This window comes from Diaphorina citri, unplaced genomic scaffold, assembly GCF_000475195.1.
Source record: "Diaphorina citri unplaced genomic scaffold, Diaci psyllid genome assembly version 1.1 scaffold309, whole genome shotgun sequence".
Taxonomy (NCBI): Eukaryota; Metazoa; Arthropoda; class Insecta; order Hemiptera; family Psyllidae; genus Diaphorina; species Diaphorina citri.
In genome coordinates, this window is record NW_007377744.1 from 162,105 (window position 1) to 184,168 (window position 22,064).

Sequence of the window (22,064 nt, forward strand, 5' to 3'; positions counted from 1 at the left end):
GATGTTGCCACACAACAGTTCACTGGCGGTGTTCACAGATCAAGCGGACATTAACGATGGAAAACTACGGGATAAACTTGTGACTATGGCTTTGCAAAAGTCATGCAAGGTAAAGTTGTATTTTTCCTTTCGGAATTTTACGTCTTCTGAGACTCCTTTCCCCTCTTTTTCCTATGATTTAGTACAGACCCTATCACGCCAAAACAGGGGAAGCGAGCTTCAGAAGAGGGGAAATTAGAAAAGGGAAATACGGCAAACCTATTAGTTTAGTGACCTGTAAAGCAGAGTCCACACTATATGGTTCAGCGATGTCGATAAACATCGACAATAGTGTGGACGCTGCCTGAGACTTTTTACTTTACACAGCCGATCTAGCCCATGGGGGTATTTGTAAATTTCCCGAAATTTAATGAGCAACTTTCACTTGTGTTAAATTTGACATGTTTCATCAAAATTAGACAAAACGTTCTTGGGTTATGATATTATGAAACGAAAAACCAAACAAACAAACAAACTCAAAGGAAAAACTCAAAGAAAGGACAAACCAATTGCTCGTATTTTCATTTCCACTTTATTTTTACACATGATTCCAGTTGAACATCTTCTACTGTCAAGCAAAGCAAGACGCCAAAGCCTCAAGGCCAAAGAACCCATGGGCAATGTTAGCGGAGAAAACCAAAGGAAAATTTGTCCATACGGATGCGAGCTCGGAAGCAAATGTTGAAGAGGTAAATGAAGCACTAACACTCGTATTTATGAACAATAATGATCGTTCTTAGATCAGTCTCAAGTCAAAATTGACCAATCAAATGCCTTGAGACTATGCTTAGCAAAAGAAAATAATCAGAGCTAAGTAGATACCTATATACGTATACCTGTACATATATTTATTTCGTAACAACTTATCAATCAATTTTGAGGCACCTAATGAAACTGACGTTTGAATTATCTATCTCCTCTATTTTCGGGCATATTAGGTATCATATTGTGTACGAGTAAGTGAGCATTTCAGGGCCTCATTTTGGGAGGAGGGGGTCCTCCTATTATCCCTTGTGTGTACACTTTTTAGGGGGAGAGGGGGCTTTTTCCCTCCTAAAAGTATTGACCTACAATTTGGAGTAACTATTGACCTACAATTTGGAGCATTCATTCCAGTGGCGTAGCGTCCATGTAGGGCGTGTATGGCGGCCATACACTCAAAAATTCCACTCAAATACCCTTATATATTGACTTTAAATAATTATTATTGTATTCTTATTATATAGATATTGTAATAGAAATTAGTGTTCGCCCTACACTTGGAGTTAGACCACGCTACGCCACTGCCTAGACCTAGATCAAAAGTCCCCGAGATCAAATAACGAAACAACAAGTGAACCCAATACATATAACTGATGAATTTCACCGACTGATCAAAGGAAAACCTCGAGGCTTACAGGGTCAAACTAATCAAAGGAAAATCCATTACAGGGTCAATAGAAATCATAACTCATAGCAACCTACGTAACTACGTGCGTAGCAATGCGTACCATACAAGTCTTGCGGAAATTTCAGGTTCAATTAGAGACAAACTTAGGAGCTGCGTTTCTAAAAGCAACTAGTGTGAAGTACAATAATTCACAATTCTCAAATTTTTGACGCCACAACAACTAGTAGGTATAAAGGTTATGCAATGTTTTTAAAGGCTTTTCTTCTGTAACATTACGTCACAACTTTGGCGAAGTGCAAAATGAAATGCGAAATTTTCTATGAAACGTAGACAATGCCGGTACATAGGTATATACCTAAATAGGTATCAACTTACTTACATCTATGCAGGAATACTTATCTGCCTATATTTACCTACCTTGAACTAAAATTATGCACTGAGTGATTTTACTTGATTATGAAATATGCGTTATCCTTGTGTTTACATAATTATGAAACATTAGCTGTTAACTATGATCAGTAAATGGCGTTCATACATATTACGTACGGGTTAAACTTACGAGATAAACAATTCGCTTCCCGGTTTTGAAAGAGAAGAAGGCAACAACTTGGGATCAAGGGTTAAGGGATAGGGCATCTTATCAGCTATGATTGAATAGATGAAAGACTAGCCAGCTTATTGGGTAGAGCGTCTTGTCTTGTAAGCGCTAGGTCATAGGTTCGATTCCCGCCCAGGGAGGATTTTATCCTAAACAAATAGAGTTCGTCCTCGGAACGGCTGGCTTTCTCCTATCGGATAGGACCTATCCTGTCTTCCCTTCTCTATTTGATTTCGGGACGATAAGACCTTAACAGTTACAGTTCCCTCTATCGCTCTATCAAACCTCTTAAAGGGGGGGGGGGGGGGGGGGGGGATGAAAGACTTCAAGAAAATCAGAAAGAAACATTCTTGTAAGGTTTAATAGAGGGAATGTTGTAACAACGGAGATTTTATCATCTCAAAACTGAAGAGAGGATGACATGATAGGAGAAAGCCAGCCGTTCCGAAAACCATCTGTTTAGAATAAAGTTCGCCCCGGAAGGAATTAAACTCGCAACCTAATGAAGCTATCTTTTCACTTTCCTTATCCTATAAGATTAGGGGTAAAATGGCCCGGATCACTGGATTAAAACTCAATTCAAGTTAAACTGCTCTCCGATTGGTTGAATTTTCATCCAAAGTTTAAAATCAACCAATCAGATGGCTTAATCCAAGAGTTTAACTTAAACCACGTTTAAACTCATATTGTGGTCCCGGGAATAAGTTAGGGAGTGACTAAAGCGAATACAATAGTCCGTCCCTTATATGTACCTTTTTATTACTATTGTAATAATAAAGGAAGGACTAAAAACATGACCAAGTTCCTTACCGTAAAATAAAATGGAAAAAATAAAATCCCACCACAAAATTCACAAAAAAAAAACAGCGGAAACAAAACTATTTGAAGAAATAAAATAAAAAGTAAAAATCAACAATACAAATCTACGGAAGTGTACGTTTAATCATAAAGTAAAGAAAACGAAGCTCTGAATTCACGGAACCTCAAAACGAAACTGAAACGGATTTCGATAAATTTCGATAGACGAGAAACTATACGGAAAAGCAAACATCTCGTTACGAGAACGATAAATAACAATGATGAAATGATAATACTAATGATAATGAAATTGATAATGATAATGAAATTCTAACAATAATACTCATAGCAATAATGACGAACACATCAATATTGCCAACAATAATGATAAAGTTGAAAATAATAACTTTACACCCAACCTCAGTGGTGTAGTGCTTAGCACGGTGGACTTCGAATCTGGAGTTTGGTGGTTCGAGTCCATCAAGTCAATAAAATCATCGTGACATCATTCTCAAAACGGGAAGCTATAAACCCAAAGTCCATTCAAGCTCGGAATGTTGGACAGACCTTAGGTGGTGGAGAAAACTTCCAACTTGAGAGGTCAGATCGTCTGAGAGATCTAGAAGTCGGAAGCTTTTTCCGCCACATACATACGTTCTAGGTCCGTCCGATAGTCGGAGCGTCGTAGATTCCTAGTAGCTTAACCCATCCTTTAGGGCTGTTCGCCCCTACACCTAAGCCTCGGAGTGGGCTTTTTGTGTTTGGAGTTAAGCTGTTATCCCCGGGCCTTGATGGAACCTCGAAGCACCCTCACTGGTATATTTCAAACTCCTCAGTTTCTCTAAAATTCACCTGCAGCAGCTCTAAAAAAGTCCGCACAATCAGGTTTATTCCAGAGAAAAGCTGTGAGTCCATAATTATATTATTCCATTAAGATTATACCAAGACGTGCCATCTAGGCCAGAGAGCTCGCTCTGGGGTCTAATGAGGGATATTCAGGTACATAATTATGTCGTTGTACCCTACTTCCTGAGACGGACTTGACCATAGTCCCATTCAGGTACCCTCAAAAGAGCCAGTGTTATTGTCTGTGGCTTGACAGGGCTGGTTTTGTCTCAGTTTTACGTCCTCCAGCGAGACTAGAATTCAGACCGTCTGAGAGATCTAGAAGTCGGAAGCTTTTTCCGCCACATACGTTTTAGGTCCGTCCGATAGTCGGAGCGTCGTAGATTCCTTGTAGCTTAACCCATCCTTTAGGGCTGTTCGTTTTGTCTCAGCAACCAGCCTATGTGTTTATTATTATGTTAAGGCAGTCTCTTTTTGATCCCTTGTAGGCCGCGTCCATTTTCTTTAGGACTATTGCAGCACTGCCATTGTTTAGGACTAGTGCACTACCTATGTGTTCATTATTATGTTAAGGCAGTCTCTTTTTGATCCCTTGTAGGCCGCGTCCATTTTCTTTAGGACTATTGCAGCACTGCCATTGTTTAGGACCCGAGTGGCTATCACACAAGGTTTGAACGCCGGAGGTCCCGCGTTCAATTCCCGGCGGAGTCAAAGTTTTTCGGCTCTGTGCTTGGATTTCGGGGTGCACTCAGCCTCGCGAGGACAATTGAGTAGCTACTTTAATCGAGTAGCGACCAGTTGCGGCATTACCACTTGAAAAAGATTATTGAAATATGGAAATTGATTGCAAAGGAGGAAGGAGGCACTTAGTAATGATATGATATCCACAAAAGTTGTGAAAAAGCTCTGCTTTAACCCAAATAATTTGAGATTTGATTCTTTTGATCAATTTTCATTTGCTTCACTGTGTGACCTTGGAATTGGACCAGATCAATTCTATTATTAGTTTGCTTTTTCGACACCAGATTTCACTAGTTGAGACCTAGAAGTCGGAAGCTTTTTCCGCCACATAAGTTCTAGGTCCAACAGTCGGAGCTTGAGTAATCGACCTATGGGTTTATTATTATGTTAAGGCGGTCTCTCCTTGATCCCTTGTAGGCCGCGTCCATTTTGTTTAGGACTATTCCAGCACTGCCACATTGTTTAGGTAGGACTAGTGCACTACCTTTGGGTTTATATTAGCTTCCCCTTTTGAGAACATCGTACCACACCACTAATATGATAACATAACCAACATACCACACTATGTATATTTACTCTCGGTAATCGAGTACAAATAAACATCCACAATGTACCGATCGGAATCTCTGTTATCAAATGGAGGCTTATCTGTGGTGAGATTTTTCAATTCTTGGAATTGGAGATGATAGAAACCTTCAGAGGAATGAATCACTTGAACCGCAAAATAAAGTTTGGTATAGAGCAGGTTCTTAAAACTGTGTCATCGACGGCGTCGACCATGTATGGAGACAGCGTGACAGCTTACCACTAGGTATAAGGCCAGCCGCTCACTATCAGGTAGACCAGATCAGGATTCATCTTCATTTGCTGAGAAAGCCAAAGTGCCTTTCAACATGAGACCGTAGATCTTATAGTTATAATTCGATCTGATATTGAACTCAAACCCATATTAATCCAACTTGGTAAGGCCAGCCAATCACTATCTGGTTGACCTGTTCAGGTCCGCCTGTCAGGTCTACCTGATAGTATGTGTGCTCATCAGGCAGACCTGACACACTGAATGGCTGGCCTAAGTCTATTCTATAACCTAAAACTAATATTTTTATAGCAGGAAAGCATTCCTAAGAATTTCCTAGCTGTATGTATGTAGGACATGGCGGTATGTACTATCAACCAATCATACGAATTTCACATAAGTATGTACAGGTACTTAATATCCGCTATTTTATCCAAGTAGGTACCTACTAGCATCATTAATTTTCATTTCCATCTTCTATGAAGTTCTATGACGTGTACCGAGGCAGGTATGTAGGACATGGCGGTATGTACTATCAACCAATCATACGAATTTCACATGAGTAGGTACAGGTAGGTACTTAATATCCGCTATTTTATCCAAGTAGGTACCTACTAGCATCATTAATTTTCATTTCCATCTTCTATGAAGTTCTATGACGTTGATGTACATCTGCACGTCCAAACCAAACAGGAAACAACATAGGTAAAAACAACATCTTCCTTCGATATCATTTCCCAGGCGCGGTGGACTTCAAAATCCGGAGGTTGGTGGTTCGATTCCAAGTCATAAAAATTAATCCAAGCCTCTTTGCTATGGAAATTTATCCGTCAGAATTTGATAAAAATTAAATTGAGTCTGTTTTTTTTTGTACTCAATAGTCTCAATATTGAACTAAGAAATTTGACCTATAATAAAACAAAGACTCTAGTCTGGCTCATGTTGGGCAGAAAATAATCAAATTTCAATAGATGCCTACTAGGTGGTGTATTCTGAGAATAGATACCACTGCAATAAGAAGGGCTACAACAAGGGCTCTCAGTGGCTCTATAAAATGAAAAAATCTTGATCTACCTGTAAAAATAGGTCTGGCTGACCAAGAATGACTTCACCTATAATCTCCACCTGTTTTCTTACTTGTTTCAGGTTGGCTCAGTTGGTCTCAAATAGGTGGCTCTAGAAAATGAAAAAATCTTGCTCTACCTATAACAATAGGTCTGGCTGACCAAGAATGACTTCACCTATAATCTCCACCTGTTTTCTTACTTGTTTCAGGTTGGCTCAGTTGGTCTCAAATACTGGCAATTGTGTTCGGGTCAATCCTACTCATCATAGTGCTAATTCTGATTGGATATGCTATAGCCAGATGTATTCAAGTGCGGAGAAGGAGAAACTTTTTGGGAGAATAATATTTTCTAAATCTACTTTTGCAACTGAGAAATTTGAATTAAAATATAAAGTGATGTTTTTTTTTTAAATAAAATTTTGCATGTAGGTTTTCATCCTCTCTGTATACTAGATTTATTCAGAAATCTTCAGGACTTGATGGATATCACACTATATCCTTGCTGTCTGCTAAGTAGTACATTTTTAACCCAGTCAAAATATCCCCCCCCTCCCCCTCTTTGTACCTGGGTACTTACTTATTTGGACTTCTTTGTCTTATGAGATCAAGAACAAACAAATACTTAATTGGGAGCATGGTTAGCCCCGTAGTAACATTCTCTTGCTTGTATGCATGATTGAAGTTCACAATTTATCAAAAGTGATTGTAAGATCAGTAAAATGACTTGTACGAGATAAATTGTACAATAATTCATTGGGTACTTGTTCAGAAGTAACATCAATGGAGAATTGCTACAAAAAGGACCAGCACAAATGAGCAGTGATCAGTGTTATTATAGGGTTAGGTTAAATGCAAAAAAAGAGCTTTCACAATTTGAGCAGTGACCAGTGTTATTATAGGGTTAGGTTAAACACAACAAAAAGGAGATTTCATGATTGTGACTTCTGAATAATTACCAATCATTGGATGAATAACAGGCTAAAAGGAAAATGTCCACATCTAGATAAGAATAAACTGAGGTCTAAAAGTGTCCACTGGCAGTAGGTAATGTTGTGCAAAGTTGACTTCAAAAGAAATGCTGTGTACATACAGAAAGTCACAGGAAAGGCTCTCGTGCAATATGGATTGCCAATGGACATTTATCTCAAGAATTCATTACTTTACCTGTTGTCTGGCTCTCATTCAAACATACGGGCACCAAAATTGGACTTTGCTCGACATCAAATGGCAATCCCGATGCAGCAGCTCGCAGAAGGGGATTGACTTTGCTGGTGATTGGTCTCGTGGGGTCGAACTTTCCCGACTTTCCTGTCGAATTGTTGTTATCAGCCATTCTTTGTTATCATTTAAATAAACTTTTCAACGATTTTCAACTTTTCCTGTAAAAAAAAATAGAAAAAAGATACGAAAAACACACATAAGTGATAAAGTTATCAGCATATCAGCTGATGCAGGCTCTGTTCACAACGGTGACGAAATGAAATGGGCGGCTTTGGTCAGATGTAAAATTCTATTAAAAAAATTAACCCGATTTTTTTCTATTTTTTTCCTACAAAATAAACGAATAGGTAATTAAAAATTAAAAAAAAAATCAAAGAACTAAATTATTAAATTTATATGAATGGATATTTCAATAAAACTAATTAATTAATATTATACGTGCCCGAGATTTTTTTTCCTTTTCCAAGAGCACCTGGCGACGGAACCCCATTTTTGTTTTGCTGCAGAGCCACAATTTTTTTTCTCTGTTGTGTTCTGTTGTTTTGGGTGTTGGGTGTTTTCCTTTTTCAACTTTTCGATTTGAGTTTTGGAAAAATTTTGACAAAAAATTGATAAAAGGAATTAAATTAAATTAATATTTTATAGGAATTAACAAAAATGGGAGCTTCTGCTATTCCTGTCATCCTCATGACGGCCCTCTGGGGTTGTGTTGGAATCGTTCTACCTCTCTTCGTACCCAAGGGAGTAAACAGAGGGTAAGTTCCAATATACCCACCCTCCCGAGATAGAAACAGGGAGGCAACCAAGCAACTTAACCTTTTGCGGACAGATTCATGTGTCACATGAAATCATGGTTCCGCCATTATGGTAGGAGAAATATAACTTAAATCTGGCGATACGGTAGGATTCATGTCCAGCATGAAGCTACAGATTTACTCGCTACGGTCGGCTTGATTTTTACAGATAGGAGGCGTTACGGTAGGACGTGCCTAGGAACTTGTGTATCTTTTGCTCCTTTCAAATGCAGACTGAAAAGCCGGTGTTTGTTTATTATGATTCAAAAGCATTCGGAATTATAGTCCGAAGATTTCCGAAGAAGACAAAAAAAAAACAGATGTTTCTATCTCAACTAGGAAAAAAAAAAGAAAATAAATTAAAAGCGAGGGAACAATTTCATGTGTGACATGAAGCCTACCACAAATCGCTTTTCGGAGGTTTCATGTCTCACATAAATCCTACCGTATTTGAAAAAAATGTTTTGTTTACATCCGACTGTAACAACAACGCTTAAGGTTCATGTAGGACATGAATCCTACCGTAAGAGCGATTCTGGTGAAATTGATTCTGTACGCAAAAGGTTAACCCTGTTCGGACCATGGTCTGATCTTATCAATTACGCTTCTCCACTAGTTCAAAAGCAAAACTTTTAATTTTTTTTTTTTAATTCTAATGTCATTTTATGAAACGATAAAACTGGTATATTATTTATTTTACTTCTACTGTTGCCACATGGACCTCTCTCTGAGACGCTTCGTGGTGTAGTGGTCAAGACGCTCGTCTGGTAATCAGAAGAGCGTGGAATCAATGCCAGTGGAAATATGTAATTATATCCTGAACATTTTTTTGATAATTTGACCACCGTAACTTTAGTAGCCCTCTGCTGGGGTAAAGGGACTCTTTGGTCCTGTTTGTGCATTAAAATAAGCGCTGTTATTTTAGTTATACCTAAGCGAGATAACCAACCTCAGTGGTGCAGTGGTTAGCACGGTGGACTTTGAATCTGGAGGTTGGTGGTTCGAGTCCAAGTCATGTCATAAAATTCAGCGTGGTATATTAAGCGGGGAACGACATTTGTGACAATCATTTATGCCCTTGACAATTTTGCATTTAGTTTGTCCGTAATCTCAATCATCTGTTCGTATCACTCACCTCTCTGCCTATGTTCAAGTACACGTTGCGTGTAATGGTATCCAGTCCGACAGCGGTAAAGGATACCACATCCGTAGTGCCTTCTACACCTTGAGCTTCTAACCAGACGGTCACTCGGACTGACTCGTAGGGATCTACCCAACGCCTGAAATACAAACATTCATGCTGAGATGATTTGGGCATGTAGAGTGGAGAGATGAGAGTTACATAGGTAGGTAAAAAAGTCGAGAAACGAGCCATACAGGAGAAGAGAAACAGAGGGAGATCAAAACTGAGGTGGAGAGTTAAGGTTGAAGAAGACCTGAGAGAGAAGGAACGGGGATGGGAGGAGGCGTTAGATAGGAGGGTATGGAAAGGTAGGATATAGGAGGGTAACACCGACCCCAAATAAAATTGGGAAAAGGTACAGCAAAAGAAGAAGAAAATGATGAAGGAAAAAGAAACATTAAGGAAGAGGGGGAAAGAAAGAAGAAGAAAAGATCCACTCGGAACCTCCGAAGTCTTAAACTAAGTTTCCAACCCAATGTGATCAACTTCCAAAGTCATGATACCATCAGTGTCATTATTATGTAGTCATTGTCATTGAGGGTCATTAGTAAGTGTCATCGTCATCACTTACGTGAGCGGATGGACGTTTCGTACATACTGGAATTGATCGCGGGCAGCAAAGAAAAACTTCACCGGACGGTCAAACCCATTGGTGAGGTCAAACATAATCTGTAACGATAAATAACAATGATGAAATGATAATACTAATGATAAAGAAATTGATAATGATAATGAAATTCTAACAATAATACTCATAGCAATAATGACGAACACATCAATATTGCCAACAATAATGATAAAGTTGAAAATAATAACTTTACACCCAACCTCAGTGGTGTAGTGCTTAGCACGGCGGACTTCGGATCTGGAGTTTGGTGGTTCGAGTCCATCAAGTCAATAAAATCATCGTGACATTCTCAAAACGGGAAGCTATAAACCCAAAGTCCATTCAAGCTCGGAATGTTGGACAGACCTTAGGTGGTGGAGAAAACTTCCAACTAGGCAACATAGGAGAAAGCAGCTGTTCCCGCGGAGGGCGATCCAACTACATATTCTATTTAGGATAAATTTCGCCCCGGCCGGGGCTAAAAGCTACCTTTTCCACTTTCCACCTATAATAGGGAAAATAATGTATTTTTTTTTAGGTACTTTCTATTTAATTATTTTCTAAGCAAATAACAGATTAGGGGCAAAAACCTTAAATGACTAGGATCACTAGATTAAAACTCAATTCAAGTTAAACTGTTCTCCAATTGGTTGAATTTTCATCCAAAGTTTAAAATCAACCAATCAGATGGCTTAATCCAAGAGTTTAACTTAAACCAAGTTTAAACTCATATTGTGGTCGCGGGAATAAGTTAGGGAGTGACTAAAGCGAATACAATAGTCCGTCCCTTATACCTTTTTATTACTATTGTAATAATAAAGGAAGGACGGACTAAAAACATGACTATAAAAAATACATAGCTTTGTTAATTTTAGTAAAAAGACATGGGGACGTATGGATTTTACATATTTACTTACTGGGCAGATTATGTTTGACCTCACCAATGGGTTTGATCGTCCGGTGAAGTTTTTCTTTGCTGCCCGCGATCAATTCCAGTATGTACGAAACGTCCATCCGCTCACGTAAGTGCTGACTTTGAAGTTCATCACATTGGGTTGGAAACTTATTAAGATTTCAAGGTTCCAAGTGGAGTGATTCTCCTCCTTTCTTTCCTCCTCTTCCTTCTTCTTCTTTAATGTTTCTTTTTCCTTCATCATTTTCTTCTTCTTCTTTTACTGTACCTTTTCCCAATTTTATTTGGGGTCGGCGTTACCCTCCTATATCCTACCTTTCCATACCCTCCTATATCCTATCTCCTATCTAACGCCTCCTCCCATCCCTGTTCCTTCTCTCTCAGGTCTTCTTCAACCTTAACTCTCCAACTCAGTTTTGATCTCCCTCTGTTTCTCTTCTCCTGTATGGTTCGTTTCTCGAATTTTTTACCTATGTAACTCTCAGTTCTCCACTCTACATGCCCAAATCATCTCAGCATGAATGTTTGTATTTCAGGCGTTGGGTAGATCCCTACGAGTCGGTCCGAGTGACCGTCTGGTTAGAAGCTCAAGGTGTAGAAGGCACTACGGATGTGGTATCCTTTACCGCTGTCGGACTGGATGCCATTACACGCAACGTGTACTTGAACATAGGCAGAGAGGTGAGTGATACGAACAGATGAAGAGTCATTGAGATTACTTACGGGCAAACTAAATGCAAAATTGTCGAGGTCTTCGACCGGTTAAAAATGGGTGAAATAAACACAAGGCCTGAAGCATTCTCTCGCTTAGGTATAAAAGGAGGAAAAGGAATTTTAATTGTGTTAAGCATAAATGATTGTCACAAATGTCGTTCCCCGCTTAATATACCACGCTGAATTTTATGACATGACTTGGACTCGAACCACCAACCTCCAGATTCAAAGGGACATGAATCCTACCGTAAGAGCGATTCTGGTGAAATTGATTCTGTACGCAAAAGGTTAAGAAAGTGGTTGAATGCCGCATACCTACCTTGGGGTGAAACATACATTTCTGTGAATTTTGTTTTCTGTCACACACCAAAACTCGGATGGTCATATTGGTGGTGTAGTGGTGAATACACTTGCCTTTGTCACAATTTCAGGTGGTAAATGGTACAATGCCAGGCAAATCAGGCAATGTTCCATTTCCCTGTTTACCACCATGAAAATTGTGAAAGGAAACTATGTGATTAGTTATTCCTAGGTCTACCATCCTGTGCTGAATAGGTTACCTCGTTTTGTTTCAGGATTCTGCAACTGGTCCTCATGTTAACAGCGGCTACATGTTGGCTCTTGTAAGTATTCTTTGTCCTCAAGGCCGGCCACTCATTATCAGGTATACCTGATAGTGTGTGGCAGCAATAATAAATTTGATCAGTTTTGACTGACAGACCTGATGAGTATGTGGTGGTTCTATCTGGTACACCTAATCAGTTCTCAGTTATCTTTGGCCAGCCACTCATAATCAGGTAGACCTGACAACAGGTATGTAGACCTGATAGTGTGGTTGCTCATCAGGTGTCAGGTACAAGTTCTCAGCTATCTTTGGCCAGCCACTCATAATCAGGTAGACCTGACAACAGGTATGTAGACCTGATAGTGTGGTTGCTCATCAGGTGTCAGGTACACTGATCAGGAGAAGATCAGTTGTACCTGTCAGGTCTAGCTGATAGTGAATGGCTGGCCCAAGTCTCTTGTTAACTCTCAGCTAAACTTGGGTATTAACTTGCGAACCCGGACCTCCCCAGTGAAACTCCGGCACTGGGAAACCGGATAGAATCCGGTCGTTAGCCGGACCAGAATATCTGGATTTTGATTGGTCATTGGACACGAATTTCGATTGGTCGAAATCGGGACTAGCAGAATATCTACTCTTTGATTGGTCATTGGAAGCATATTTCTCGAAATCAGCAGAATATCGCGTTTCTGATTGGGCCATGTCGATTCCGTAGCTGGGCCACCATTGGTCGGTATCCATGCGGTCTTGCTTGGAGTCCACTGGTCTTGAGGATCTGCGTTCGAGTCCCGAGTTGTTCAGTAGTTTGAGATCTGAAAAAAAAGAGGCTTGGATTAATTTTTATGACTTGGAATCGAACCACCAACCTCCGGATTTTGAAGTCCACCGCGCCTGGGAAATGATATCGACGGAAGATGCTGTTTTTACCTATGTTGTTTCCTGTTTGGTTTGGACGTGCATATGTACATCAACGTCATAGAACTTCATAGAAGATGGAAATGAAAATTAATGATGCTAGTAGGTACCTGCTTGGATAAAATAGCGGATATTAAGTACCTGTACCTACCTACTTATGTGAAATTCGTATGATTGGTTGATAGTACCATACTTCCATGTCCTATACATACAGCTAGGAAATTCGTAGTAGGAATGCTTTCCTGCTATAAAAATATTAGTTTTAGGTTATAGAATAGACTTAGGCCAGCCATTCAGTGTGTTAGGTCTGCCTGATGAGCACACATACTATCAGGTAGACCTGACAGGCGGACCTGATCTGGTCTACCTGATAGTGAGCGGCTGGCCTTATACCTAGTGGTAAGCTGTCACGCTGTCTCCATACATGGTCGACGCCGTCAATGACACAGTTTTAAGAACCTGCTCTATACCAAACTTTATTTTGCGGTGCAAGTGATTCATTCCTCTAAGGCATTGGTTCCCAACCTGGGGGTATTTACCCCCCGAGGGGTAAAATACCCTTTTTCGAGGGGTAAAAAGAACTAAGCGCTAAGTAAACAGACCAGTAGACACCAAGCAAGACCGCATGGATACCGACCAATGGCGGCCCAGCTACGGAATCGACATGGCCCAATCAGAGACGCGATATTCTGCTGATTTCGAGAAATATGCTTCCAATGACCAATCAAAGAGTAGATATTCTGCTAGTCCCGATTTCGACCAATCAAAATTCGTGTCCAATGACCAATCAAAATCCAGATATTCTGGCCCGGCTAACGACCGGATTCTAGCCGGTTTCCCAGTGTCGGAGTTTCACTGGGGAGGTCTGGGTTCATATCCCGACAAACCTCTGTACATGTCACTGCTAGGCAACGAGTTAAATGGTGAGTGGGAAAGTAGATTCGTTTAAGTTTAATCCAAATTTTTATGGCTGTTGGCTCTATGAAACTCTATTTCGTGTTAATATAGGCCGGGCGGCGCGCGGCGCTTCGAACTCTTGACGTTCGCGCGTCTCCCGGCTTGATCAAATAAACAAACAACAATCGTAAGCGTGAGTAATTCATTCCTAGAAACTGGAAAACTATGAGAAATTTGAATCGAGCGTGTTAGAATGCATGCAATGATGGATTGCATAAAATTGTATTGGTGTCTAGAATGATGATGAATTTGTAACGCGCCTCCCGGCTTGATCAAATAAACAAACAACAATCGTAAGCGTGTGTAATTCATTCCTAGAAACTGGAAAACTGTGAGAAATTTGAATCGAGCGTGTTAGAATGCATGCAATGATGGATTGCATAAAATTGTATTGGTGTCTAGAATGATGATGAATTTATACGATTGCATTAGGCAGGTGTCGGAAGTAAAAACAAGTAAAACTAGATCACTTTTTTGTGATACGGAAATACTAGATGCATGATCTCAAATTAGTGCACACAGTCAAGCTGTAAAATTAGCCAGCCTAGTTAGCTTAGTTGGTAGTGCGTCTGCCTTGTAAGCGCTAGGCCGCGGGTTCGATTCCCGCCCGGGGCGGATTTTATCCTGATGGATAATGTTCGTTCTCGGAACGGCTGACTTTCTCCTATCCTGTCTTTCTTCTCTCTTCGATTTCGGGACGATAAGAGGATAAGACCATAGCAGTTACAGTTCCCTCTGTCAAACCTCTTAAAAAAAAGCTGTAAAATTTAGGACTTATAATAAACCAGGTGAGGGAAGTTATTAAGGGCTTAAAAATTAAAATAGAGGAGATTGATCCTTGATTTTGTTGTCGTTGTTGTATAGCTGCACCGAGGGGGGTTGACGGTCTCTAGCTCTCTAGCCAATATTATACGGCCAGTCCCAAACAGCAATCAACCATCATGAGGACCTGTGCTTTTCCTCTGAAGCATGATAAACCCTTCCAGCTAACCACGTTGGTTAGGGTTTGGCTGCTCTGATCCTTATTTATAGTCCCACAGCAAGACACTGGTCTGCTCCCTGTTTAAGGTCCCCCCAGCCAGACCAAATGACCAATGATCCTTGATAATGTGTGCTGAGACGAAGTATGACAGGTCTTACTATTGGTCCCTTGTGAGTACCACCATGCACTTGGTACATACTATTTCAAGGTGATTCCCACATTACTATGCGGTGCCGCAGAGTTTTAGGCCCAGTTAGACAGAGCACGATGTGCGATCTACGTCCTGCGACTTGAACAATTCACAGCAACATACCCAATTACACACAAATGCATAGTGCGGGTCAAATAGAAAGTGAGGGAAGTTATTAAGGGCTTAAAAATTAAAATAGAGGAGATTGATCCTTGATGTTGTTGTCGTTGTTGTATAGCTGCACCGAGGGGGGTTGATGGTTTCTAGCTCTCTAGCCAATATTATACGGCCAGTCCCAAACAGCAATCAACCATCATGAGGACCTGTGCTTTTCCTCTGAAGCATGATAAACCTTTCCAGCTAGCCACGTTGGTTAGGGTTTGGCTGCTCTGAACCTTATTTATAGTCCCACAGCAAGACACTGGTCTGCTCCCTGTTTAAGGTCCCCCAGCCAGACCAAATGACCAATGATCCTTGATAATGTGTGCTGAGACGAAGTATGACAGGTCTTACTATTGGTCCCTTGTGAGTACCACCATGCACTTGGTACATACTATTTCAAGGTGATTCCCACATTAACATATGCAATGCCACAGGATTTTAGACCCAGTTAGACAGAACGCGATGTGCGATCTACGTCCTGCGACTTGAACAATTCACAGCAACATACCCAATTACACACAAATGCATAGTGCGGGTCAAATAGAAAGCGTTTTTTCCGTGATATCTTTGTGTCGCGCGATCCATAGCCGGTTTGCACTCGTTGTATTATTACTTTCAGGTGGTTCCTATCAGCGCGGTGTTTCACTGAGTCACTTGTCTCATGCAATGCCTCCGCTCAGTCCTGTTTCACTAGAGGTCAACCAGGGCTCGTCACTTACCGCCCTACCAGGAGAAACGGTACAGATTATGTTTGACCTCACCAATGGGTTTGACCGTCCGGTGAAGTTTTTCTTTGCTGCCCGCGATCAATACCAGTATATACGAAACGTTCATCCGCTCACGTAAGTGCTGACTTTGGAAGCTGATCACATTGGGTTGGAATTAAGACTTAGAAGGTTCCAACTAGATCGTTTCTTATTTTCGTTTTATTTCTTCACTTTTTTTTCGAAAGATTAAAAGTGTAGAAAAGCATTCCATGAAAGGTTATATTTCTGAGATTTACCGAAAGGGCTATGACTATCTGATGAGATGACCAACAAGTCCGAAACAGCTGTCCTAGTCACATAGCCCCTCTAGATGACTCTCTTGTCAGATGCCGACGCAAAACTCCAATAGGTAACCTTGGTATAAATTCCGTTTCATTCAGACATTTTCTTTCTCAAAAAATTGGTCTGGCCATCCAGAGAGGACGGTTGCATGAGTTGTTTGTCCCTACAATCAAGCCTCAGAGTGGGGTTTTTGAGCATGGAAATCTTTGAATCTCTACCGGAGTGGAGGGGGAACATTTTAATGGAATATTTTATATCTTGCTATTATAATTCTATTAAGGATTATGTCTAAAATGTCCATCTTATCCAGTATGAATGTTTGCATTTCAGGCGTTGGGTAGATCCCTACGAGTCAGTCCGAGTGACTGTCTGGTTAGAAGCTCAAGGTGTAGAAGGCACTACGGATGTGGTATCCTTTACCGCTGTCGGACTGGATACCATTACACGCAATGTGTCACAATTTATCAAAAGTGATTGTAAGATCAGTAATATGACTGATGAAATGGTAAGATCAGACTGTAAGCTATAAAAGACATATTGTATAATAAATCATTGGATGCATACCAGGCTAAAAGGAAAATGTCCACATCCAGATAGGAAATTTAGGTCTAAAAGTGTCCACTGGCAATAATATTGTGCGAGTTGACTGATGTGTACATACAGAAAGTCACAGGAAAGGCTCTTGCACGAATTCATTACTTTACCTAATGCCCTCACTCCTGACACATTACAAAATGAATGTTTTTTGTTTCAGAAGATTGTCTTTTTCTTTCTCATTTTCAAACTGATTTGCCATGGTCACTTGTTTGCCAGGTTATCTATTTCATTTTATGAGCTAGAGTATGAGCTAGGGACCTGAAAGTTGGTATGTGTTTCATAAATGTAAAAAAGATGCAACACAAAACATTTGGTTGAGGTAGGTGCTGCGGTTGGCAGTATTTTGACCACTTTGGGCAGTTTTCAACCGTCTTTTGGCAGTTTTCAGCTATACTGACTTAACGGTTAGAGATATTGTAAAAGTTAGGGTAGAAGAACACCCAAATAAGCATCATTCAATAGGATAAGGAATGTTGTGTGATGTTCACACCAGATATTTTTTTTTTTCTTCAATACCATCATCCTTAACAAAATATTTACATGGGGAAAATATTTACAAACAGCCATACTTTGACATTTTCTTCAAACAGCAGTTTTATTTGCTTTGATGACAATTGAACCCAGATCAAGAATTTGAATATATTCACTAGCTCCATCCTGTAACCTTGCATTACATTCAGCTAATTTCTCCAAGATCAGAGCTTTTTGTTTATCACTTAGACTACTTGCTGACATGACAATATCATGGAACTGATCAAACAGTTGTGTGGCAGAGTATGCTTCTAAGATGAGATCTTCAATGTATTTCTCCAGAACTTGAAATGAATCAACCTTGAGAAGTTTCTCAATCCATGGGTTCGGAATAACACCAGTAACTTCGAGTACATCTTCATTGACAATCCCTTCTCCTCCTTTCAGTCTAGCACAGGACTGAAGACAAGTGATGGCTCTTCTCATGTCACCACCTGAAGTTTCAACTAATGTCTCCAGGGCTTTGAAAAGAGCTTTCTGTTTATCACTTAAACTACTTGCTAACATGACAATATCATGGAACTGATCAAACAGTTGTGTGGCAGAGTATGCTTCTAAGATGAGATCTTCAATGTATTTCTCCAGAACTTGAAATGAATCAACCTTGAGAAGTTTCTCAATCCATGGTTTTGGAATAACACCAGTAACTTCAAGTACATCTTCATTGACAATCCCTTCTCCTCCTTTCAGTCTAGCACAGGACTGAAGACAAGTGATGGCTCTTCTCATGTCACCACCTGAAGTTTCAACTAATGTCTCCAGGGCTTTGAAATCACACATGACACTCTCTTGCTCACAAATATATTGAAGTCTTGTCAGCATGGTATTCTCAGCAAGTGGTTTAAATCTGAACTTGGAACATCTTGAGGTCAATGGTTGTATTATACAACTGACATAGTTACAGATAAGACAAAACCGAGTGGATTTGGTTTCTTTCTCCATAGTTCTCCTCAGAGCTGCTTGTGCTGCATGAGTCATGGAATCTGCTTCGTCCAGGATTACTATTTTGAATGGAGGACAAGGTTTACCATCTTGATTAAATCCTGAAGCCGTTTGCTGAGCAAATGTTTTGACTTTGTCTCGAATAACTTGAATTCCTCTGTCATCAGAAGCGTTGAGTTCAAGAATTCTTTCTCTGTACATATCTCCAAATAGTTGATGGCAAGCAGCAATCATGGTACTAGTTTTACCTGTCCCGGGTGGCCCATAGAACAAGAAATGAGGAAGATCAGCCCCTGACAAGCATTTCTTCAACACTGAAACAACTTCTTGCTGTTCTATAACATCATCAATGGTTTTGGGACGGTACTTTTCAACCCAAGGCACAGGTTTGTTTCTAGTTTTACCTGAGGTGGATACAGACGTTTTTGAACTACTAGGAGCATCCTTACCAAGTTTGCCAGTCCTCAAAAATGCTTCCATTTAGGTTTGGGTTCTGCAATGGGTGGATAGGTTTACTGAAGCTGTCCAAATATGACTTTCTCCTATTAGACTGAAATACTTCGAGAAACACAGGGAGACTAGGAAATTATAAAATATTCACTCGCATCTCAGATCTTACACCTTACAGAATGAAAAATTTATGAAACCGTGAATTCCGTGAAACGAACCCTCATTACCATTACTCTGAGCTGAGTACGAGTAGCTGCTAGTTGCTAGTTGAGAACGAACCATTTCTATTTTCCCGCGCTTGTTTTGATACCTTGTTTGAGAAGCTAGCATATTTTCCCAACAACTAAAAAGTTGCAACCGATTTCCAGTGCTCCGGCGTTTTGGCTCCGGCCTCCGGCTTGAAAACCCGATCGTCACTGCCGGATATTTCTAACCTCAAAATTCAACGTGTTGAAATGTTTATTTTTTTCCTTACATTTTTGAAATAAAAATGGAAAAACCAACTTTTTGAAAATTGAAAAGTGATTTTAACTAGTTCATTTAATAATTAATCTCGTTTTTACTGTGACACAAGCTTGCAAATGTTCTAAATCTAAATAACTACAAGAAAAATGTCTTTCTTCATTCGCAATAAAAAACCTGCTGCCACTAATAACAATAGTCTTAAATCTAAAAAGAGTTTTTGAAAAAATGGAAAAACCAACTTTGAATATTGAAAAGTGATTTCATTAAGTTCATTAATAATTAATCTCTTTACTGTGACACAAGCTTGCAAATGTTCTAAATAACTACAAGAAAAATGTCTTTCTTCATTCGCAATAAAAAACCTGCTGCCACTAATAACAATAGTCTTAAATCTAAAAAGAGGAAATTCAGTGAGAAACCCACAAAATCCAAGAAAACAGTGAAACCTGATTTGGACGAAGAGCTTACTAGTGATGAAGATGATGAGGGCATTGGATTTGACTCACAGGACTTTGAGGAACATTCAGAGGTTGAAGAAGATCTCACCGAGCAGGAACGGAAGGTAATACTAGCTAAGAAATATCTCGAGGAGATTGAAAAAGTTGAAAAGGAAAAACTCAATGACTCAAAAGACAAACATGTTCTAAAGAAATTGGAGACAGTTGTGCTAGAACAAGAAGGAAAGTTGAGAGTGAATATAGCAGATAGGTTAGCTAATGCAACAGTTGTGTGTACCAAGTTCAATGGTAAACCTCATAGAGCCTCTATTACATGTATAGCAGTGACTTCTGATAGTAAACATGTCTATTCTGCTTGTAAAGATGGTATCATAATCAAATGGTTACTCGAAACAAGAAGTAAAGTTTGCAGCTCACCATTTGTAAAAACCGATAGAAAGTCTTATCCACCCATCCTAGCATTAGCTGTTGCTAATAATAATGAGCTTGTAGCATCTGGAGACAATAATTCCAATATTAAATTATGGTCCTCTAGCCTGGAGCATTTACATACATTCACTGGACACAAAGCCCCTATCACTGGGTTAGCTAGAGAAGTAAAGTTTGCAGCTCACCATTTGTAAAAACCGATAGAAAGTCTTATCCACCCATCCTAACATTAGCTGTTGCTAATAATAATGAACTTGTAGCATCTGGAGATAATAATTCCAATATTAAATTATGGTCCTCTAGCCTGGAGCATTTACATACATTCACTGGACACAAAGCCCCTATCACTGGGTTAGCTAATTATTTTTTGTCTATGATGTAGTCCTATTTGAAAGAGTTACTATGAGTTTTTCTTCTCCAGTTTGCTCTTTGTATGGTCAAATCATTTTTGTCTATGATGTAGTCCTATTTGAAAGAGTTACTATGAGTTTTTCTTCTCCAGTTTGCTCTTTGTATGGTCAAATCATTAATTTTGTTCTTGCTTCATTTATTTTCAGTTGGCTGTGCTGTTACATGGCTCAAATGAACCCCCTCATTGGACCTAAGCTGTCAAATAAAACTCTTCTGTTGATAGCAAAAGAATGGGTAAGTTTTTTTTTTTTCTCAATTAGGCACTATAGCTCTTGCATGTTGTTCATGCTAAGTTTGGTCTGATAATAAGTAAAACTTCACACTGTATAACTACATTTCTACCAAGGTATGTAGATGTTTTAGAGGTGTGTAGATAGTAAGCCCCAGGAACTAAAAACAACCTCACATACCCAGTTAGGCACTATAACACTTGCATGTTGTTCATGCTAAGTTTGGTCTGATAATAAGTAAAACTTCACACTGTATAACTACATTTCTACCTAGGTATGTAGATGTTTTAGAGGTGTGTAGATAGTAAGCCCCAGGAACTAAAAACAACCTCACATACCTACTATTTTTACCTTACCTATCTTATTTCATTGTGTTTATTATGTTTCAGGGAAATTACCTATCTTATTTCATTGTGTTTATTATGCTTCAGGGAAATTACCTATCTTATTTCATTGTGTTTATTATGTTTCAGGGAAATAAAATTCCAGACCTCTAAGATAAGTACCCCTCAAAAGAAGAAAAGTTCTGTGTACATTATTTTTCTTCATATCCTGTGGCATAAATTTTATTATCATGTATCCCTTGTAAATATTACAAATTGTAGATAGTAAAATAATAGAGTACCTACATTTTACAAGTAGGTACCCCTCAAAAGAAGAAAAGTTCTGTGTACATTATTTTTCTTTATATCCTGTGGCATAAATTTTATTATCATGTATCCCTTGTAAATATTACAAATTGTAGATAGTAAAATAATAGAGTACCTACATTTTATCGCTATCTTCTCAATTTGGATTATTTGCAATACTGAGCCCCTGTTTGAGCAAGAGTATCTGTTGTAAGAAATATCATAAATTCACATGGCTGTGGGCTCCAAAAAGCAGGCTGGCCTTATTTATTTTTGGATTATTTGCGATACTGAGCCCCTGTTTGAGCAAGAGTATCTGTTGTAACTTTGTAAGAAATGTCATAAATTCACATGGCTGTGGGTTCCAAAAAGCAGGCTGGGCTTATTTATTTGGAT

General features: G+C 39.4%; 2 protein-coding genes and 1 long non-coding RNA gene across 5 annotated transcripts; 1 reads left to right on the plus strand and 2 right to left on the minus strand.

The window, feature by feature from the left end:
- The first annotated feature begins 8,033 nt into the window (after positions 1–8,033).
- Positions 8,034–21,645, plus strand: LOC103507365 (V-type proton ATPase subunit e 2-like). The gene is made up of 4 exons (XM_008471832.3): positions 8,034–8,250; positions 12,282–12,329; positions 20,956–21,043; positions 21,513–21,645. The coding sequence occupies exons 1-4, from the start codon at positions 8,153–8,155 to the stop codon at positions 21,534–21,536; spliced, it is 258 nt and encodes an 85-aa protein (XP_008470054.1). The 5' UTR covers positions 8,034–8,152; the 3' UTR covers positions 21,537–21,645.
- Positions 17,620–19,333, minus strand: LOC103507364 (replication factor C subunit 4-like). Of its 3 annotated transcripts, XM_017443293.2 has the most exons (3): positions 18,160–19,333; positions 18,062–18,070; positions 17,620–17,847 (listed from the first exon to the last, which is right to left on the minus strand). In XM_017443293.2, the coding sequence occupies exons 1-3, from the start codon at positions 19,074–19,076 to the stop codon at positions 17,706–17,708; spliced, it is 1,068 nt and encodes a 355-aa protein (XP_017298782.1). In that variant the 5' UTR covers positions 19,077–19,333; the 3' UTR covers positions 17,620–17,705. The 3 variants fall into 3 exon arrangements, with proteins under 3 accessions (XP_017298782.1, XP_008470053.1, XP_017298781.1); XM_008471831.3 differs by having other exon boundaries at positions 17,620–18,105; positions 18,409–19,333; XM_017443292.2 differs by having other exon boundaries at positions 17,620–18,085; positions 18,389–19,333.
- On the minus strand, positions 21,571–21,943 carry LOC113466667. Its single transcript, XR_003390998.1, has 2 exons — positions 21,805–21,943; positions 21,571–21,664 (listed from the first exon to the last, which is right to left on the minus strand). It is a non-coding gene; the product is annotated as an uncharacterized LOC113466667 (long non-coding RNA).
- Between the last annotated feature and the right edge of the window lie 121 nt (positions 21,944–22,064).